Source organism: Alosa pseudoharengus, unplaced genomic scaffold (assembly GCF_046254945.1).
Source record: "Alosa pseudoharengus isolate Yale_2024_CS ecotype anadromous, Long Island Sound unplaced genomic scaffold, YU_APseudo_1.1 YU_APseudo_1.1_scf_5, whole genome shotgun sequence".
Lineage (NCBI taxonomy): Eukaryota > Metazoa > Chordata > Actinopteri > Clupeiformes > Clupeidae > Alosa > Alosa pseudoharengus.
The window spans coordinates 19,452,281-19,471,973 of NW_027468837.1; the positions used below are offsets into that span (position 1 = coordinate 19,452,281).

At 42.8% G+C, this 19,693-nt stretch overlaps 1 protein-coding gene across 3 annotated transcripts in view; it reads right to left on the minus strand.

Annotated features, from left to right (window-relative positions):
* Positions 1 to 299: 299 nt before the first annotated feature.
* Positions 300 to 19,693, minus strand: part of atp2b4 (ATPase plasma membrane Ca2+ transporting 4) — a 59,435-nt gene continuing 40,041 nt past the window's right edge. For 2 of the 3 annotated variants that reach the window (XM_076268703.1, XM_076268704.1), the window contains exons 13-21: positions 18,855 to 19,034; positions 18,102 to 18,189; positions 17,388 to 17,494; positions 16,140 to 16,331; positions 15,193 to 15,406; positions 14,491 to 14,702; positions 14,028 to 14,135; positions 12,137 to 12,319; positions 300 to 5,482 (exon numbers count right to left, since the gene is read on the minus strand). In XM_076268703.1, coding sequence (XP_076124818.1) covers positions 5,279 to 5,482; positions 12,137 to 12,319; positions 14,028 to 14,135; positions 14,491 to 14,702; positions 15,193 to 15,406; positions 16,140 to 16,331; positions 17,388 to 17,494; positions 18,102 to 18,189; positions 18,855 to 19,034 — 1,488 coding nt within the window. In that variant the 3' untranslated portion in view covers positions 300 to 5,278. Of the gene's footprint in view, positions 5,483 to 7,834; positions 7,916 to 12,136; positions 12,320 to 14,027; positions 14,136 to 14,490; positions 14,703 to 15,192; positions 15,407 to 16,139; positions 16,332 to 17,387; positions 17,495 to 18,101; positions 18,190 to 18,854; positions 19,035 to 19,693 lie in introns of all 3 variants that reach the window. The other variant, XM_076268705.1, reaches the window with a different exon arrangement.

Genomic DNA, 19,693 nt, shown 5'->3' on the forward strand with positions numbered 1-19,693 from the left:
TATTTTCCGGAATGTTCTCATCCATGCTTAAGAGCATTTATCAGAGGCCAATTGAGTTACTGATAACAATAAAAGTAATCTTATACTAATCGCAGCATATTTGGCACTAAATGTTTTCTATTTTCTTGATTTTCAGCACATTACATCATTGTTCAACTGTGTCCGAACTGTCAGTGGCTAGTCTGACACAACTAATTAGTGCTGTGAAGATGTGTGAAAAGTTGGAGTGCAGCGGAATGTTACTGATGAGAATTGAGATTTCTTTCGTCGAGAAAGCAAAAAATGACATGAACTAAACATTTAGAAAACATTTTTTTATGTGCAACCATACAGAAGGGCTTACATACAGAAAGGGATCAATGTGTCAAGTGAAACCATGCAAATACACCTTTAACTGACACATCCATCCTTCAGATGGCTTTAGTCTGCCTGTATTTCCTGGAATGCAGAGGGACATAATGACCACAAGTCACATGAGTTGGGTGTCATGTATGTATAATATATAATATGTAACCAGCAGGGTATGAATAGACTGGAGCATTGGTGGGTAGGAAGTGAGAGGAGGTTATAGGAGACAGTGGTGATGAGATTTCGGAATGTTCTATTTGCATGTAAACTACTTTTTTTCCCCATCACTTGCCGTTCACAGACTGAATCCAAGAATTCCTGGAGTTGGATCTGGCAATAGTTAAATTGATGCCTATAGACCTCCCAGATGTCCCAATTGGCCAGTAAGTAAAGGAATTACAAGTGATTTCACTGTGGGCAATTACAACAGTTTCAGTAGTGCTTCAAATGACACTTCATATTATGATGACTGTATATGATATGGTGAAAATGTCCTGTGCTCCTCAAATCAATGTCAAGATGGTGAATGTTTTTTGTGAAGTAATGAAAGGTTAGTACTAGTATGTTTATGTCTACTTTGATAGTCTCGACCATTAGGAAGATTCAGGGGTAATTCTGTCAGCAATTCCCCACAGCCATTGCAATATTGTCAGAGTGTGTCTCATTACTAACAAATATGCAACAACATAAATACATGAACAGAAACAAATCCAGAGTATTTGAATTTGTGTGTACATGTGTGTGTTTGTGTGTGTGTGTGTGTGTGTGTGTGTGTGTGTGTGTGTGTGTGTGTGTGTGTGTAAGAGAAAGAATGAGAGATACAAGGGAGAGAGAGACAGAGACAGAGAGAGAGAAAAAAAAATAGCAGATGGAAATTTATGGAGGAAGTAAACAGGAGGGAGTATCATTCCATACATAAACATGCAGAACATTGAACACATATACTGAACAGTAAGCATTTTTTTCTCTCAGCACAGCATGGCTTAGGCTACACAGGACACTAAAATACCAATCGCACCAGGTTGTACGTATTGCTTTGAACCACCAATTTGTTTATAATTCATGCATGCCACATAGATGCTATTATGCTTATACAAAAATAACACCAGTGCTTATTATTACTGTCATCATATGAGTCACAGAATGTAATGTTCTGTCATCTTTTCTTTTCCCACCCGGGTTCCATGACAGTCAAACACAGCATGAGCTCTTGGTACATATAAATAAGTGGTTGTGACTTACATTGGTGATATTCCAGTTTTAACATTATTTTATTTACAAGTTTGAGTTGTAACCTCTCCAAAACTCTGTTGTAAAAAGAGCCATTCACGCAAGATGGTTAGACAAACAATGTCGTTTTGCAGTTGCACAACATCTTAAGGGACATCATATTGAAGCTCACGGCAGAATATAGAACCAATGTACAGGCCAAACATTTGCAATACCATTAACTATGTTTTCCCAGAGGTATCAAAGTAAAATGGAAAAGAAATCAGGTACTTAATTTGAACTGGCCAATGTTTGACCAACAACATATTCACCTCCTTTGTATAGTTGTGCCCCGGGTAGACAAAGCATTTCTTTCACATACCACTGCACAGAAAGGACAGAAGTCGTTATAAAGTCTGAAGAAACATTAAGGACAGGGGTGATCTCTGAAACACATAAAACAATTGCAATCCAGGCTCATATGGGAAAACTAATTGGACTAAGGGTGTAGAAACAATCAGTGATTGACTGTAATAAAGGGATTAAATAAGAGGCAATTGTAGAAAACTTTGGCAGGGCTGTAAAGCTTGAAAAACATTTTAAAGATAATAGAATTACCTTATTTGTCCATATTCATTGGATGCTGACTATAAATAATATTAAGATAGAGTTGAGAAATTAAAAGAATTATAGAGAAAACAATTGAAATCGCAGAAATGATACAGACTAACACTTTCAAAAAGCACTAGAGAATAGATGTTGGTCCAATAGAAACATTTTTTTATGGGAACGTCATTTTCCTTTCATACAAATTCAGGTCCTTTCAAATCTGAAGTTTCTGATGATTTTTAAAAATATATATATACGTCTATCTGCTAAAAATCTTTTTAAAGAGAAAATCTCAACTTAAAAATCAATTATTAACTGTAGTCAATGGCGAGCACCACTCATTCATAAAATAAATTAAACCTGTTGTCAGATCAAGCAATAAGAAAGGAAACAACAATGAAAATACATACTATATATTTATATATAAAAAAACATTTTCATACATCTGTGTAATATTAAGTCAACTGGATCTTGTACGAAATGTTTTGAGAAGGGAGTAGGAAAGTTAAGTTGCAATGACAATTGTCTTCAATAAAATAACAGTTTGAGGCAAAGTGGACTTTTCTAGAGGCTAGCCCATTTAGGCTTCGGAGTCTAGCCTGTGTCTCAATCACGTGGCTTTCAGTGGTAAACATCACCATTTAGTTTTAATTGGCCGTAAAACTAGAGAATAATTGAATGCATGGTTCAATAATGGCATTGATAAGGATGACAGAGATGTTAGTTTTTGTTTTTGCTCACTCCACTAATGTCATCAGGTTTACCAGCTTACACACCAATAATTGTCTATTTTACTAAATATTAAAAAAGTACTAGTGTAAATATAAAACCCACAGAGGAGTGGTTAAAAAAGGAACGATACACTGAGTTCAATATGAAAATCGTGCAGGAGGCCTCTCTAGCTCACAGTCTAAGTCACTGTGGGAGGAGGCAAAGGAAACAATCAGTAGGCAGGGGAAGCCTATTACTATTTTCAAACTTTGATCCCCCTCACATGAAAGTGATCTGCTTCGGTTTTTTTTCTCTTGTCATTCGGCAGTGACTTAGTTTGTCTTTTTTTTCTGGTCAGAATAAACAGCAACCCCTAAAATATGGCTCTGAGAAGTAGAAACATGCAGTCGACAACTCTGCACAATGCAGATATGAAAATAAGGTTAAAATATGGCAGTACTCAGTTATTAGTAATAAAATAGGTGTCTATGCCATGGAAGTTTATTTATTTTCTAAATTACTCCCTTCTTTCCATGAAGGAGAAGAAAAATAAACATGTGTAAGCTTATGCGAGTGCAACTATGAGAAATTACACAAAAGGGAATTCCTCCACCTACACTTTTTTTTGTACAATGATGTAATTGCCTACTAAAAAGGATCCCTTTCACATACAATTTTGTTTTGGATGTTCTGTTGACAACTAACAATTTGGCTATACAATTTTGATTTGGATGTTCTGTTGACAACTAACAATTTGGCTGGACAACGGGTCTCTAACATTTTCAGAACAGAAGCATTTTGCAGATTTGGATGGAGAAAGCTGGGACATAGCACAAGAGCTGAGCCTCTGAAAGGAACTTGATTCTGAAGCTAAGAGCAGGGGAAGGGGGAAGTTCAATTTTCAGAGCCTGTGTGTTTGTGTTAAGAGTTAGTCAGAAACCCAAGATGGATGTTTTGGTGTAAATATTACAGCACTGACTGTTGCGTAGCCTATGAACTTCATACACGCAATACACACAAATTCTAGTGTATGGTATGGATGTAGGCATTACACACAGACACACACTCACTTCCACACACACACACACTCACTTCCACACACACACACACACACACACACACACACACACACACACACACACACACACACACACACACACACACACACACACACACACACACACACACACACACACACACACACACATACGCACACGTAAACAAGTAGGATGTGGCCCACTGATAGTTGATATCTACCAGTTGATATCATCAGTATATTGTGTAGTTTGTCATGGGCCTGTGCATGGAAGTACAATAACAATCAATCAAGAGTAGTGTCTGTGGGTAATAAACATAAACACCTAAAGCAATTAGAAGCGTCAACACACCAACATTCCTATGGTGCAGTGCAGGCGTTGGATTTTAAAGCCTCACCTTCAGACTGTTTGGTTCAGAAGACAGCAGAGTTATGATCATGGTCACACACGTCACGCACTAACTGAGTTCGGTTTAGTAAAGTAAGTAAAAACCATGGAATGTTAGATTGATGACATTTTCCTTTAAAAGTGCAGGATGTGTTTCACGAGGCCAAGCCCGTATGGTATCCATAACCACAAACTCAATATCAATTAAAAACTGCCCAGTAATAACAATAAAAAATAACTGAGTTACAATATCTGTTCATTTCCACGGTCCATTGGCTTCAGACATCCTGTTCAAATGGCCCTCACATGTGAAATCACAGAAGCACTGAGAACACGCCCATGCGCACATACATACACGCACGCTCATTAGTAAGTATTTAAAGATGCTTATGGAATATATGTTTACAAAAGAAACAAAAACAAATAAACAAACAAAAATAAACTAAATGACAATGTTTAGCCATCTTTTGGAAAGAATATGTTAGATTTAAAGCATTACAGACATGTCTAGCAAAACATAACTGGGGGAAATTGGAAGGGGGAGGATGAGTCGATGAAACGGGGGGTGTTACAGGCCTGCTGGTCTGTAGCCTTTCCGGTTGGAGGTGTCCACTGCGCTGGCTTGCTGTCTGTACATGGATGTAGTAGCGGTGTGCAAACACCAGAGGGCAGTAGTGAAGTGGAGACAGAGAGACAGACACAGAGAGATAGACAGTGAGAGAGAGAGAGAGAGAGAAAGAGAGAGAGAGAGAGAGAGAGAGAGAGCCTGTACCCTGTTCTGAGGAGAAGGCTGTGGTGTGGTGCGGTTGGGTGTCGTATGTCAGGAGAACAGAGAGTCAGTCCCATCATCAGGCTGTGATGTGACACGGTACTGTGACAGGAGAGGGGAGTCCGGCAGTGCTCTTGTTTCAATGGAGATGGGGGAGTTTGGGGAGGTGGGGGAGTTGGGAGGGGTCCCAGTTTGTGCGGAATGTTGGTCACTTTGTGCTGGGGGCGGGCTGGATGGCTGACTCACTCACTCCCTCCTCCGCCTCCTCATCTTCATCCTCCTCGATGGAGGGGATCTGGGCCTCCTCCTCAGACAGGGGCACGAACTCAGGGTGGGACATGAAACTGTGGATGGAGTTTCTGGACTTCTGGACTTCGTAAAGGGAGCTACGGAACGCGTTCACCACCTTAATCTGCGAGGGAAATGGAGGAGAGTGGAGGAGGAGGAGGAGGAGGGACGAGTCCAAGGACAACAAGAAAACAAAAGAAAACAACAAGAAAGAGGGAGAGAAGAGAAGAGAAGAAAGGAATTAATGTCAGCTTACCGATATACACTGCAAGGGAGGATTATGGGTTGATCTGAGTAGGGAGTGTGTGTACAGTCAGTCCTTTCTAGGCCCACACTCAGATGTGAGAATGGGACCCACCAGTGATGGGGGTGGTGGGGGAGGGGGGGTGGTTTTAACAGGGACACAACAAGGTCTCAGAACACAACACAGCACAACACACTCCAATACACACAACATAGAACGCAGGCTGGAATCTAGGGCAGGAGGAATACATTCACAGTCGCAACCCAAAAATCACACTTGAAAAGAACTACTGAGATGAACCGCAAGCAGGGTAAAAACTCAAAAGGAGACGCCAATGACAACAAAACCAAAACGCACTACACCACACCACAGCACACCACAATTCTCCTCCAACGCCAAGCACAAATTCTTCAGAGATGAAACATGGTGGGCTAGAAGTAGCCAGGGGTTGAGTGGAGTGGGGTGGTGCAGTGGCAGTCCTTTCAACTCAAAATGCAGTCAGATGAGGGAGTGGGCATGAGAGAAGGATGAAGTCATTTGATGTGAGGTAGCAACCACGTAATGAAAGAATTCAATTGGACATGGAGAAATACACATGCATGCACAGCTACACCTTCGAAAAATACACCTGCACTGCCACACACACACACACACACACGGATACACACACACAGATAGACAGACACACACACACACACACACACACACACACACACACACACACACACACACACGTTGTGTGGAAAAAAGGGATCTAGGGCCTAAAGGTCAGTAGAAATTAAAATTAAAACACTGGAGCCTACAATCAAATCCATCTTGTCCTGTGCTTGTCTAGCATCTACAATAGTGCAGTCAAGTGTATCTTGAACGAAACACTGACCAATTTTCTGTGTATGCATCTAATATCTAATCCTCTAGAGTCTAAGTTTAGTGTAATTTAGTGACAATAACTTTGATATTATGCTGATTTTATACTCCTTGTGGTTACCATGCAAACCACCCAACAAACTACACATATACACACTCTGTCTATCGCTCATACTCTCACACACTCTCACACACCCACACACACACACACACACACACACACAGTAAATGTATGTGAAGCAAGAACAAAATGTCCTCATTATCTTTGGAGTGATGATGATGGTACGCTTCATTTAAACTCCTGTACCTCATAAGCCTTAATGTCCTTAAAAAAAAAAAAAACTTTCACTGCAGGGAAAAAAGGCGGATCCATGTGTGACAAAAATGTCTTTGAAGAATTCTTGCAAGGGTTAATGCATGCAGACCTTTAGCATACTCAGCATGAGAATTAAATAAAACAGCATTATACAAGCATAGGGCCAAATGCAGGAAATATGCAGGCAGTCAGGCAGTCTATATAAGAGAGAGATGATGTGAGGGTGGGAATAAAGAGAGGCAATATGAGAAAGAGAGTGAAACTGTACATTTGCAAGAGAGAGAGAATTAAGGGCTGAGACAGAGAGAAAGAGAGCAAACGAAAGAACGATAGAAAGAATTGAAAGAAAGAAAATAGAAAAAGAAAGAAAGAATTGAAAGAAAGAAAGACAGAAAGAAAGAAAGAGAAAAAGAGAGAGAAAGGCTGACAGATTGAACAGGGGGCCAGAGCATATTGAAGTGCAGCACAGAACATAGGCAAAGAGGCAAAGGGGCGAAGAGGCCATGTCATGGCAGGACTGGGCATTCAGCATCCACTCATGCAGCATTGTGTGCAGTGTAGTGGGTTGGGGGTGAGGATGGTTGGAGGAGGACGGTGGGGGGGAGCACGTCTATGTGTGTGTGTGTGTGTGTGTGTGTGTGTGTTTGTGTGTGTGTTTGTGTGTGTTTTTGTGTGTGTGTTTGTGTGTGTGCAGCGTGATGAGGGCTGTGTGTGTGTGTGTGTGTGTGTTTGTGTGTGTGTTTGTGTGTGTGTTTGTGTGTGTGCAGCGTGATGAGGGCTGTGTGTGTGTGTGTGTGTGTTTGTGTGTGTGTTTGTGTGTGTGCAGCGTGATGAGGGCTGTGTGTGTGTGTGTGTGTGTGTGTGTGTGTGTGTGGGAGGGGAGGGGGGTGGGGGTGACTGATGTGGTCCGTGACTATGGTGGCCGGCCGGTGGCGACCATGTGACTCACTGCCAGCAGCAGAGGCGGAGGCGGGCGCCGCAGCGGCAGAGTTGGCGCAGAGCGCGGAAGAGGAAATCTCTACATGGGTGGGACTAGAAACGGTTTTTGCATCGTTTTGCTGGCTGACCACGGAGGGCTGTCGGCGCAGGGCCCCGGGGACAGGGCCGTGGAATGTGTTAACCACGTCCATCTGCAAAGAACAGGGGTGGGGCAGAGGTGAAGCAGAGGGGAAGAGTCCCAAAGAGCAAAGAGCCATAGAAAGGTGGGGCAGAGAGAGAGAGAGAGAGAGAGAGAGAGAGAGAGAGAGAGAGAGGGATCAGGACGCAGAGGAGACACTAGTTAGAACACATTCTGTCAGTCACTGAAGAAGAAAAAGAAGAAAAAGAAGAAGAATCCATTAGCACATCAGTGGAGGGGAGACACCATGACATGGAGCAGCAGAGACAGCGGCAGGAGAAGCGCTCCTCTAATAGAGGTGAGAGGGAAATGCATTTTCGGTGTGAAAAAGCCGAAGTGCAGAGCAGGGTAGGCTATGCCGCTCTATTGATCACAATGTCAGTTACGTTGGCAGAGCGGCTCCACCTGTCACAGGGTCACAACAAAACCAGATCATGTGTGCATCCAGTGGGAAGGAACAGAAGATCTATACAGTAGAGTAGAGAAGACCTACAGAGTAGTAAAGTCTCTGACTCTACGTTTGGTTTACTCAGTCCAATTCTGTGTAGTGAATGTCCACTATTGGCTAACAACAGGGTGGGGTAGGGGTGGGGTGGAGAACTAGGCTAGAGGAAATGTCTCTCTTTCTACTCACCAATGACTAACATCAAATGGGAATGCATCAGTACAGTTCAGTATAGTAAAGAGAAAAAAACACATCCTGAATTATTCATATGAAAGTACATGTGCTGTAAATTAGCTATAATAGAGATCTCAGGAAGCATGTGGATATTTTGTAATGCACTCTTTACACAAACATTACATTACATTACATTTAGCAGACACTTCTTGACCAAAGTGACTTACATATGTCAGCTTTATTACAAGGGATCACATTGTCCCCGGAGCAACTTGGGGTTAAGTGCCTTGCTCAAGGGCACAACGGTGGAAGCCGGGAATTGAATCGACAACTTTCAGGCTACTGCACGCTAGCCCAGCTCCTTAACCACTACACTACCACCGCCGCGGTAACAAAACATCACATTTTAATGAATGCATAAAAAATGATTCTGCACATGGATACACACACACACATACACTGCGCTACACAGGAAATAAGAGAACATGATAAAAGAGTTAGAAGAGAAAAATTCAGAGAATGTTAAATTCCCCATTAGGAGCTGGTGAAAACAGTGAGGCACTTTCTAGGCAATGGGCACGGGTGGATAGAGCAAATGGAGGAGCCCAGCAGAGAAAGCATCCACCCACACGAATGCATATAAAGCACTAAACGGCAAAACAGAAATATGGCAGAATGCAGCTATGCGAGGCCCTTGGAAGCTAACCAGTGATGGGAGTATGGACATATGCTGAGAGGTATATATGCTGAGAGGCCTTTCATAGTGTCGTCTTAAATGCTTGACATTACACTGGCTCACTCACAGAAGCAGAACTGGCTTGTGAGGCAACCTTTGGCAGATGCCAGGTCCATCATCTTGATTTTTATTTTTAATTTTTTAAAGAAAGCTAAATTCGTAATTGGCTTCTGATGAAAGCAATACGATCAATAAAAAGGGGCTTTCATGACAGCGAATGTGACAGACGGAGAAGGATTCGCGTGGTTTTGCGAAGATTGGCAACTTGGCCTTGTTTCACTGTCAAGGAGCCTTGATAATGCCAACCCCTTTCATCCGTCGATTTGTGTGCATTTCAATTTTAACACAAAAGGTCTCATTGAATAGGCCATGTTCAGTGGTTATCAAAAAAAAGAGAACACATTGTTATGTCTCATGGTACAGTCAAAAGAAAGTGTTCTAACAAAGTTGTTTAATGAAGTTGGTTTTTCATTAACATTAATTTAGGACACATGCTTTTCAGAGCCTCTCAGGAGGCCTACGGTTCTCTGCACACAACAGATTAGGTCACGGTTCCATCTTTTTTTTTTTGTTCTAGTGTGGATAAAAGAGTACTGATCCACAGTGGCCAACAGATGAGCAGTTCCACTAAAAAAAAGAAATGGAAAACCAATTGGCGATGAACTAAAAACACAATGAACTAGAACGCCTATGAATTAGAAAAGACTATGGGTTGTGCAATGAACTGGGTCGAAAAGCTATATTGTACCCCCCCCCCCCCCGCCCCCCCCCATGTGCCACATTGTCTTGGGCACAGCTGTCAGTTGGTTGTGGGGGAAATGAGAATTTTCTGGAGTGGTATTCCTGAGCCTTTCCAGTGTCTGAGCCTTTCCAGCGCCTTTGACAGACAGAAACAGGCCAGACAAAAGATGATGAATCAGGCCGTGAGGAAAGATCTGAAGGAGAGAAGGAGAAGATGAGAACTCTGACAACATTTACTACGTAAAACCACCACAGTTTCTCTCTTTCTCTCTCTCTCTCTCTCTCTCACTACAGCACAAACCTTCAACTAGCCATGATCAAAGCGCCTGCGTTGTGGAAAACAGTCAGCGGAGAAATAAACAACTATTTAAATAATAAAACATGTCCAGCTTCAGCTCCATGTCTTCAACATTGGTGACAAAAAAAGAGAAATGTAACGCAGCCTGAAAGGATGGGACAGCCATGTACTTTCTTCAGCAGGAAGGAGATAAACAGCTTATAAATAGGCAACTGTAACCTGTCTTACAACACGTCCTCACAAACCCTGTCCTTCTTAAACCTGGGCCTCCTCCTCAAAACCCACCATGTGCATGGATGCAAAAAAATAAATCCTTCAGTGAAAAAAAAACAGTAAAGACATTGTTATGTTTAATTTCTGTCTCAGCTTACATCACTTCACAGTAAAAATGGACACTCCTACACCGTACTTCAAGCAACAGAAAGGCAAAGACAAGACAATGTGTCATTTTTTTTTTCCAAAGGAAAAAATGAAAATGATCGGAGAGAGAGAGAGAGAGAGAGAGAGAGAGAGAGAGAGACATGTGAAACACACACACACACACACACACACACACACACAGACACACACACACACACACACACACACACACACACACACAGACATGGTGACAGGTGCTGTCTGTGTGTGGGTCACAGTGGGTGTGTGTTCCCTCTCTGCCTCCACATGGGGGCAGCGCAAGCCACTGCCAGGTACGCGTTGGAATAAACATGTGTGTCAGTTTGTATGCATGATGTGCGTATGTGTGCGTGTGTGTGTTTGCCTGTTTGCCTGTATCTGTGTGTTTGTGTATATGTCCAGAGAGAGAAAGAAAGAGAGAGACAGAGAGAGAGAGATGAGAGAGAGGAGAGAGTGAGTGAGTGGGTTTGTGTGGGCTGCAGCTCAAATGGTTGTCAGCAGGAGGGTTGCCTTTTCAGAGAACCCACCCATGGGAAAAGAGCCGGCATTGGGGGTTCAGCTGCACTAGTAAACACCATGCAGCTGGAGCCCAGCAACATGCTCCCAGCTTGATGAGGAACATTTCCAGCACGCCTCAGTGATACATCTATCCTGGCAGGCACTGGGAGAAACCAGCGCGTAACCTTCAGTCATGTTAGGTACTGTAGGTGGAAAACATCAGATACAAAGCTAGCTGAGTTTGTCTCTGGAGAAATCTCCCAGTGCTCCATAATCCATGTGAGAACACAAAAGCTGAGAAATGCAAACTGGCGTGAGAACTTGTGTCATAAAGCACAAAGAACAACGTTGGCAATATGAAAAATACTACACAATTGTGGCCCATAATCCATGTCTGAAGGCCAAACCTGAGAAATGAACTGTGTTGTGAAAACATTTATCAAAAAGGTTGGCAATATGTGTAACATAGCCGTGATGGTGTATACTGTGAGAGCCTCTGAGGCTAACTAATAACTAAAATCTCCCCATCAGCTCTCAGCTGCTCTTGGGGATCAGTGTGGTACCATGGTTAGTATAAAGAGTTTGGTTCCAAAACGCTATATCCTCCATTTTAATGAATTTTCATAAATCATTTTTTTTTTTGTAATTTCAGTAGAACTGTAATTGGGTATTGTTATTTGATTTATCTTTACTCAATCAAAACAACACAATTGCAGTTTTATTGATATTTATTGAAATACACAATTAAATAACATGATTTATTAATAATAGTTTTAAAAATGGAGATATAGCGTTTTGGAACCAAACTCTTCATATATTGAGGAGTGGAGAAAAAAGACTGGACGGTTCCTCCGAGCGAAAGACGGAATCTGTTAATCTCCAGCCTGTTGACATAGAGAGTGCCGTTAGTCAGGCGAGCAAGGGGAGGGAGGGGGGCACATACCTGAGTCTGGATGCGGTTGAGCCCTCGGAACCAGAGGATCTGGCCGCGGCGGAGCTCCATCTCGGCGTGGTCGATCTCGTCCTCGCCCTCGATCATCTCCTCTTCGTGCATCTCGGCCTTGGTGATGCCGTGGCCGGCCTCCTTCAGGAACTTGAGGCGGTGCGTGGGCACGGCCGAGATGAGCTAGGGGAGGGAAGGAGGGCAGGGGCACACCAGAGAGGTCACACACTGCACACTGGACTACATTCATGCACATGGAAGAATGTCCATCTTTGGGTTCTAATGTTGTGTGCCAGAATGTTGCTTCTTGTGAGGATGTTTGGGTCTTTTGTCTTATTATGTAAGGGAGAGAGAGACAGAGCACATTGCATTAAGAATACAATAAAATACTTTCCGTACATATACAAATACATAAACTATGATAATAAACTTCAACGGAACTGAGCTCTGCAACTATTCAAGTATTCTGCTGCATGTTGTCATCTTTTCTATTAGCTTGATGGCAAGGGCATGGCCAAGGGCAAGGCCAATATTGTCACGTGATGTTACCACCGGATCATCTGATTTTGTATAACTAATTTTGTGTGACCCACTGCAATTCAAGCATATGTGTGCAAGTGTTTTATAATGAACAAGCTTCTATGTCCTATTTTACTTCATTTTCAGTCTGTATTTCAGCAAGGTTACTACATGTATTCAGCCAGCAGCCACAGTGGTCTATTAATGGGTACCTTTGTGATTTTTAATACTAGAGCTTGACCCTGACCATTATTCTAATGAAACTATTTCCTCTTCCTCAAAGAAATAACCCACATCAATGTTATTTTTTCAATACAAATATAGTGAATGGGAAGGCTCCAGTAAAAAAGGCACTTAAAATAAAATAAAAAACAACATAAAACATATCACATATTAAGTCCTTGTCAAGCCTCTACCATTTTTTTCCACCAAATTATTTGTGTTAATTGCTTCAAATATTGCTTGAAATAAGATCAAAGGCATGGCCTCAGAGTTAACCCTCGCTGGGTATTTTTGACAAAAAGCCCAAGCGTGTGCAAAGGAGAGCATGCACATCACATCTCGTACAACATGGAGTCTTTTGATGGCAGAACTGATGGAAGTTCCCCCGCTGCACCGGGCTATATGTGGCATTTAAACATGCGCGGCATGAGGAGGAGGCAGGGGCGCGTTGGTTCGCTGCAGAGGGAGTCGCTCACAGAGTTCCTTCTCCCTCCTCGGGGGGGGGGGGGGTGGGTAAATGTGGGACAGCTCCATATCTAGTGCGGTGACGTTCATTACTAGGGTGGCGCGTAGAAAGGCTCTTTTGTTTCATCATTATTCATCCTGTCACTGAGTCGTTTACTTCAACGGCAAAACCCTCCTGCCAGACTGAAGAAACACTTGGCCTCGATGGCAACAGGGTGTTTCTGAGAAAGAATTTGGCTTCTTGAGTTGTGATGAATGACTATTTTCCTCTTGTACCAAAGTGCCTTTGAAATGTGTATTTCCACTTTGTGTTTGTTCAGGTTTGTGTTGAAAGTAATTTCAGAAAATGAAAAACAGACAGAAATACTGCATGTATCTGCATGTATCGTAAGTGTATAACATTAATACGGTACATCCTGTAGCAGACATGATAACAAACCTTAAGAACAGAGCCATGACTTTCTATTTATATATCTTTTAACACACAAACACCTCTCTTGCCTCTGCAGTCACACAACCTGCAAATCACATCGCATGTGCTACTGTAACCATGGTGATGATGTCATGAGCTCAACTGAGAGGAGTATCTTTAACATCTCGTGCAGTGGCTAGGCTGCAACGCTGGCGTTTCCTGTGTACTGTGTTAACTTGCAGTGCACGCTCGTGGCCACAGTGGACCTCTTACCTGACCCCAGAGCAGCTCGCCGACACCGATGAACACGCACCAGAGCCACTGGTCGATGGTGAGTGCCGTGCAGGAGAAGGGCTTCCCCCCAAACTGAATAATGACAATCTGTGACAAAAAAAAAAGCGACCATCGTCAGACAGGTCTGTATTAAGCAGCTTCAACCTGGGCTAACAATTCAACATTAAGTAATTTCCTGTGTATTAGTCGCATTGTGTATAAGCCGCAGGACAGTGTTTTATGCAAGTTAAAAGAAACAAAACCATATTAATACCATATTAACTGCCCCCGTGTATTAATTTAGCAAAATCAATCTATAAGCCGTGGCTAATAGTTGGGAAATGATGGTACTTGAAACTGGGACGAAAATAAAATCAATGACCATGGGGTGCTACTGATTTTCACCATCCACTGACAATGACCAAATGGTATCTATGTGCCAGAAGCTGTTAAATCCAATTACCTGGATAGCAAAAGTGCCCAGGACCACAGAGCAGAAGATGGGGTTGCGGTAGATGCTTTCAAACACGTTCCTCTCGCCGTGGATCTTGCGAGCATTGATCTCGTTGAAGAGCTGCATCATGACGAAGACGTTGAAGATGATCGTGTAGTGTTCAGAGGGAGGCGCGTGCAGTGGCGAGTTGCGGCCACTGTCGATGTCGAAGATTTTCTCTCCTATTCAATTGATGGTAGGGGGTTAATAGCACAAAAAAGAATACAGAGAGATAATGAGATTAAGAGTGTGTCTAATCCCAACCCGAGGCATAGGGTCAGATCTAGGACAAGCATACTGGATAAATGAGGGATTTTCCCCACACTGACTTCAATTGTCCTCATGTTTAATGGAGCAGTGTTTCAGCCATGTGGTCAAAAGACTAGTTCATTACGCTACAATGTGAATGTCCGTGTCGGGAGATATATATATTTTTTTCACTGATAAGAGTTGATAATGCACTTCATCTTGAACTTGACAGCAGCTGGCCACAAGGCTGAAAGGCCTAATGGCCGTCACATAAAAATTCACACAAATGAACCCACACAACCATTTGACAGCCAACCTGCCCGGGGTTGACAAATGTAGTTGCCTCCATTTCACTCTCTTGCATTAAAAAACACAACACTCTTTCAAAGACAACAAAAACAACAACACCACAGATGACCTCACCGGCAAACAGCAGAGTGAAGATGATGACGAGCTGATAGACGGCGTGGCCCAGGATGTTCTTCATCATGGTGCGGGAGATGAGCGGCTTGTTCCTGCCGTAGGGCTTGCGTAGCAGCAGTGACTCTGTGGGCGGCTCAGTAGCCAGGGCCAGCGAGGCCAGTGTGTCCATGATCAGGTTCACCCACAGCATCTGGACAGCCTTCAGGGGAGAGTCCTGCAGAGAGAGCCCACCACGCCCCAAAGCCCCCACACACATGAGTTTCCAGAGCACACCAGCAGAGAGGCATTTTACCTTATTTGCTTTTGTGGTTTAGCCATTTTGGCAGTTGCTCAGTAAGCACAGAGGGTTTGTTTTTGTTTGAGGTAGCAAAATGCACACTTGAACGCATCTGTTTGCTAAAAGCCAGGATTGTTTCAACTGGGGAGAGAGAAATGCTGGGGCGCCATGCCACATTTCATTACTTTTGTGTGAATTCAAACCATTTCACAGTAGCTTACACAAGGGTATCTGAACATGCATTTTGTTTTAGCAGTCTACTTGATTTAATAGACCAAGCACTTGCCACTTGATGACACTTTTCCCCATGGGCTATGACCCCAGCATCTGGGGGAAAGTCTGGGACTCTCTGTACTTCCATATCTGGGGCACTGGACTGGGACAATATCCCAGACGGCATCAGCTTGGCCGTGGAGACATTTAAGACTGAACTATGACGTGACAGCGGAACGAGACTCCCATGATGGTTTCAAAGAGCTCTTTTCATAACTCCCCTGTGGCAAACCTCCTCTCTTGGTGGATGTCCCTGATATTCTAAATCCTAATAAAAATAGAATAGAGACTTCTGCACTATCCCTTCTCTCTACCCCAAATGAAAAGTAATGGTCTAGCCACTGTCTTAAGTGGAGAAAGCCCACACAAAACTAAAAAGAAAAAAAGAGAACATTACCTGTGTGATGCAGGCACCAGTGAAGGCGACTATGACAGCCACCACGTTGACAGTCAGCTGGAACTGTAGGAACTTGGAGATGCTGTCATAGACGTTGCGTCCCCACATCACGGCCTTGACGATGCTGGTGAAGTTGTCATCTGTCAGGATGATGTCAGATGCCTCCTTGGCCACATCTGTTCCAGCGATACCCTACAGATGGAGAAAGGATGCAAGGTGATTTAGCAAATCTCAGTGACGTCTAGTTGGGGCCAGACTGAGGTGACAACTGCATCAACATAACGTACTAGAAATTATTTGGACATTATTTAAGGGTAAGGCTGAACAGTCAAACGTCAGTCACATATGAGTTCAAACCTACCATCTTAGTAAGTGTGTGCTTTAAGAGTCAGGACCAATTAAAAGATAATTAACTAGGCTGACTTGAAAAGAGGAAATAAAGAAAGAAATGAAACGTCTAAAATCCCAACGATAACAAACAGGAGAAATTGTCACTGAAGTGCAGTGTGTCAAAGGAGAAAAGCAGAATGTAATGACTTTTATCATATCAGATGAAAAAAATCCACACAATCAAAACACGATGAGCAACAAAGAGATAAAAATGCAATTTCACCATGGATTTATCTAAAAGCACATGAGAAATGTTAATTTGTATAAATGTAATCTATTTCATTTCCAGCCAGCATCAGCAAGGCTTTCACTATTATTGCATTATTTACTTTTCATTACATAGGAAATAGTATTAGTAAGCTAAGACAGTGGCACTATAGTCATGGCAATGTCTCTCTGCAGTTACTGCATTAGTGACTGTGCTCTGTTGTGTCGCCTAGAGACCGTTTCATTATCAGTATATTCTTAAAGCACTGAGGTGGATGTCTGATCTCACAGTGACCTGGCCTCGTTAAAGGTGATCACACATTCTCTAATATCTACACATATAACCAAATCCTTTAATGTGGCCACCATTAGGCTCATACAAAGGATGGCAACCTTACAAACGACTAATTAGACTTAGAGGCCCACAACAGCATCGTAATCGTGGCTTTCATTACTGTATTCAGACAGTGTCTGTACTGCTCAGCGAATCACACGTCCGTTTCAGCAGTGGTTTGCAGTTGACGTACCACACAGACAGCAGGGAGAAAGAGACCTCCTTGTGAATGTCACAGACACCGATAAAACATGCTTTACAGCATCCAGAGGGGAGAGAGAGAGAAGAGAGAGGGTGGCTCAAATGAAATGTGTTACCATGGCGAATCCCACGTCGGCTTTCTTGAGAGCGGGGCCGTCATTGGTTCCATCTCCCGTCACGGCGACAACCTGTCTGGTCTCTCCGACTGTGCTATCGATGATGCCTGCGGGACAGAAAGATGTCTGGTCTCAACTCTCCTTCATCCTTCAGCGGTGACACAGCAGCTTTATACTTTTTTTTTTTTAAATGCTCTACAGCTTTTATATGTCTTCTATGTGCTTTACATTACATGTGTATAGTATTTATGGAAAAAAAATGCAAATCTACTTTTGCAATAAATACTACTGCACCTTTTAGTAGTTTGTTGTTGGCTTGGATGTTAAGCAAATGTTTATACTTGATATCTAGCTGCCCCCCCCCCCCCCCATCCACACAAGATCAATGAGCAATAGAAAAGACTCTTGGCTTTCATAAAGGAAAACATCATAAAGAAAGTTTGGACTGTTTCCCTGGCCTGTCTCAGAACACAGTAAGCGCTTGATGAAGTGGCGGAGGGGGTTCCTCCTCTCCTTCCCTCCTACCCAAGCACTTGGCCTGTGACATTACTTCAGACGCTCCACAAGTTATGGCTGTGTGTGTACAGAGTGACTCAGTAAAACAAGCAGACTTTCATAAAGCCTCAGGGGGAGGCAGATAAGGCGGGCGTTTTTTTTTTTTTACATTTAAAAAAAAAAACAATTTTTTATTTAAAGCTTTACTTTTCTTCTCACCTTTGACCAGAGTGTGTTTGTCTGTGGGGGAGGAACGAGCCAGCACACGCAGTTTGGGCCACACCTTGTCTAAGCGTTCTTGCTCCACCTAGGGGAAAAACAACATGGATGAAGAGCTTTCGGTCCTGCATAGATACCTGCTTCAGAGTATTGCATCAGGAACTGAAGTGTGTAACTGCAGTGGCTATGAAACTGGGTAACACCAACTGAAGTGAAACGACTAAATCTCGAACGATTACACGTTCCGTCAAGCGGAAACATTTGATCACTGCAAACCAAAGATATTCTGAAGTGAAAAAACACGGTTGCGTGGCCCTATTTGTAGCAAATTATTATTTATTTAATTATCTTATTTTTTTTTCCAGTCCCCAGCCACTGCAAAGACAGTTGTGCTCAGCATTATTATGTGACAAAGTCTGGAGCTGAGGTTCAAACAAAGATTCTTTGGAGAGCAGTTTGTCAGTTCGCCAGAGGCTATGGAAGTCTTCACCATAGCAACAAGTGGCCCCTGTGGACAGGGAGAGGAAAAAAACTGCAAAGTTTCCAAATAATCTATTCTGACTTCCAGATACAACTTCTTTCCCATTGCGGAAATTCATAATGGTCTGACACAAGTGTTCACACTCAAGAGATTAGACCATGCGCCTCAGAGGATCTTAGTGCGGTGTGTGTTTTTTCATTTAAAGCCCGGGAGCCAGAACATGATGCAAGCCAAATAAGGCGCAGTGAAATCGGGTTTGATGTGCGCCTCACCTCCCCTTTGTCGTTGCGGATCTGCCTGTTGAACTCCTTGCCCTCCATGCACAGGAAGTCCTCGTTGGGCTGCAGGATGCCGCACTTGGTGGCGATGGCGCGCGCCGTGTTGATGTTGTCCCCAGTCACCATGCGCACAGTGATACCTGCCCTCTGACACTTGTTAATGGCATCAGGCACCTGGTGAGAGACACAAAGCAACCATAGCAACCATAATGGTCCTCTATCAGAACTCACAATGCCAACTTGTTCCCCAGCTTGGAGAGGACTCTCAAACAAGACACTGGATTAAGAGAATATCCATTGTATTTCAGCTCTTTGTAGATTACAACTCAGCATTCAATACAATCATCCCAGACATCCTCATCAGAAAGCTGTCTGACCTTGGCCTCTCCTCTCACATCTGCTACTAGATTATGGACTTTTTTAACCAACCGGCCCTAAACTTTTTTAATGATGCAGATTGCACTGTTACTCAGCACTTTATCCACATTAGATATGTACTATCCACTTATTGTGAGAGTGGGCAAATTGTGTTTTTATGTTTATGGTTAGAATGTGCTTGCAGGAAGATGAAAGGATGTTTGCTATGAATGATGGGTGAGATGTATTCAGTACATGTGTGGGTGTTCTGATCAGTCAGTCACCCAGGGCAGGGATGTTTCACATTTAAGGGCATCATGTGTACATGTTTCATTTTAGGTATATTATTAGAAGTATACCAAGAGGCAACAACTTGAGTTATTTTTCAACTAATGCTATTGACAGTTACTACATTTTTACTAGTTTCATTCATAAAACACCTACTATGAACAACATTTTAGACTGGATTTTACACA